The sequence below is a fragment of the Aureococcus anophagefferens genome (genome assembly GCF_000186865.1).
Source record: "Aureococcus anophagefferens unplaced genomic scaffold AURANscaffold_15, whole genome shotgun sequence".
NCBI classification, from domain to species: domain Eukaryota; class Pelagophyceae; order Pelagomonadales; family Pelagomonadaceae; genus Aureococcus; species Aureococcus anophagefferens.
This window is the reverse complement of record NW_008705575.1, coordinates 922,018-923,948: the sequence shown is the minus strand read 5'-3', so window position 1 is coordinate 923,948 and position 1,931 is coordinate 922,018. Positions and strand designations below refer to the sequence as shown.

At 70.4% G+C, this 1,931-nt stretch overlaps 1 protein-coding gene across 1 annotated transcript; it reads right to left on the bottom strand.

Moving 5' to 3' along the window:
* Window positions 1-848: 848 nt before the first annotated feature.
* AURANDRAFT_28963 (hypothetical protein) lies at window positions 849-1,553 on the bottom strand (the record flags this gene model as incomplete). Its single annotated transcript, XM_009040489.1, has 1 exon — window positions 849-1,553. The coding sequence occupies one exon, from the start codon at window positions 1,551-1,553 to the stop codon at window positions 849-851; it is 705 nt and encodes a 234-aa protein (XP_009038737.1).
* Between the last annotated feature and the right edge of the window lie 378 nt (window positions 1,554-1,931).

The window sequence follows — 1,931 nt, the reverse complement described above, 5'->3', positions numbered from 1 at the left end:
CGACTTCGAGGGCTTCGCCGCGAACCGCGCGTGGCTCGACGCGAAGCGGCGGTACCGCGCGCACGTCGTGCGGTCCCAGCGCTGCCTCCGGGCCCTGCGGGACACGGGGCGCCTCCCGCCGGGCATCGAGGTCTGCTACGTCAGCTCCGTCCACGACGGCGCCTTCGTCTCCCGCGTGTCCGCGACGCGCCGCGCGCGCGAGCCGCCGCCGGCGGGCGTCGCGCCGCGGCGCCGCGCGGCGGCGCCCGAGCGCGCGCTCGTCCACCTGAGCTGCGGCCACAGCAGCTGGCGCGTCGCGGGGGAGCGCGGCGCGACGCCGTCGCGCCAGGCCGCGGGCAACATCCGCGCGGCCGTCGACATCGAGGCGTCGGCGTTGCGATCCCGGGACCTCCGGTCGCTCGTCTGCGAGCACCTCGTCTGCGACGCGCGCCTGCCGACGCTCCGCGAGCTGTCCGTCGTCGCGCTGCACGCCGTGCGCAATGCCGACGCGCCCGTGGACGTCGCCGCGCAGTCCAGCTCGTCGCGCTCCTCGGCTGCGGCGGCCTCCGGTCGCTCCAGCTCCGCGCGCCGCGCGCGATCGCCTTCCCGCCGGACGCCAACGCCGACGGCGCCTACCTCGACGACGTCGACGTCGCCGCCGCCTTCGCGGTGGCGAAGCGCCACTTCCCGGACCTCGCGCGCTTCTCCGTCGTCGTCGCCGACGGCCGCGGCGGCCAGGCGACGAAGAGCGCCGCCGCCTGACGACGATGTCCCCCTGTCCTCTCCACTAACTGGCGTCCTCAGTAGCCACGTCCTCTAGTGCATATAAGGACGTCCTCAGTTCTACGTTAGATTTAGATAACCGGCGCTTAGTTCGCGAGCGCGGACAGGATCGCGCTCCAGAAGAAGGCGACGACGTTGGACGCGAGGAGCTGGAACTCGGCGGGCACGAAGGCGAAGTTGAGGTAGTTCGCGATGGGCCAGATCTTCCAGTTCGCGTGCATCGTGATCATGAGCTGCGTGCGCACGGCCGCGACGCCCGCGTCGAGCGCGGGCACGAAGGGCAGCACCTGCAGCGCGAAGACCGACGCCACGAGCCAGCGGAAGAGCTCGTTGACGACGAAGAAGGCGGACAGCACCGTGAACGCGCCGGCCGTCTGGTCCGCGAGCGTCTGGATCGCGGTGATGAGCCACGAGGGCAACTCCGTCTCCCGCCGCGCGCGGTCCGCGCTGCGCGCGAGGAACGCGAACCAGGGGCCGACGACGGGCGCGATGAAGAGCGCGTTGACGAGCACGAAGGCGCAGAGGCGCTCCGCGTTGAAGGGCTGGCTCGCGAGCGTCTGCGCGAGGACGTCGCCGCCGCCGGCGATGGCGCCCGACGTCCACATGCGCGTGCGCATGGGGTTGCTCTTCAGCTCCGTGGCGTACCACTCGCCGCCGGGGATGGCCGACGCGTCGAGGGCGCCGCCGCGGCACTGCTTGAGCAGGCGCGGCGCTCGCTGGACGCGCTTCGCCGGCGACTGCAGCGCGACGGCGCTGTCGAGGATGATGAGGCCCAGGAGTAAGCAGAACATGGTGCTAGAGTTGATGCAGTGACCCTAGAGGAGAGGCTGCAGCGAGGTCGCAGAGCAGAACATCGACTGCGGTCAGTGTGACTGGAGACAACGTTTTGCGATCAGTGCTTCATCGGCTTGTTGCACCTTTTAACATTCGTCGTGTCATCACGGTCGGGCTGGGCAGCTCGAATAGCTTAACCCGACAGTCGCGTGCGCGTCAGCATCTCGCAGCTCGACGATGATGGCATCCGTCGTCAGAACGTGCGTGCTCTTCCAGGCGGCCGCCGGTCTCATAGCACCGACGAACAAAGCATGGCGCGCCAAGTGCGACGCCACCGGCGTCGTCTCGTACCACGACTTCGGCCTGCGCGTCGCCGTCGTCGAGCCGCCAACACA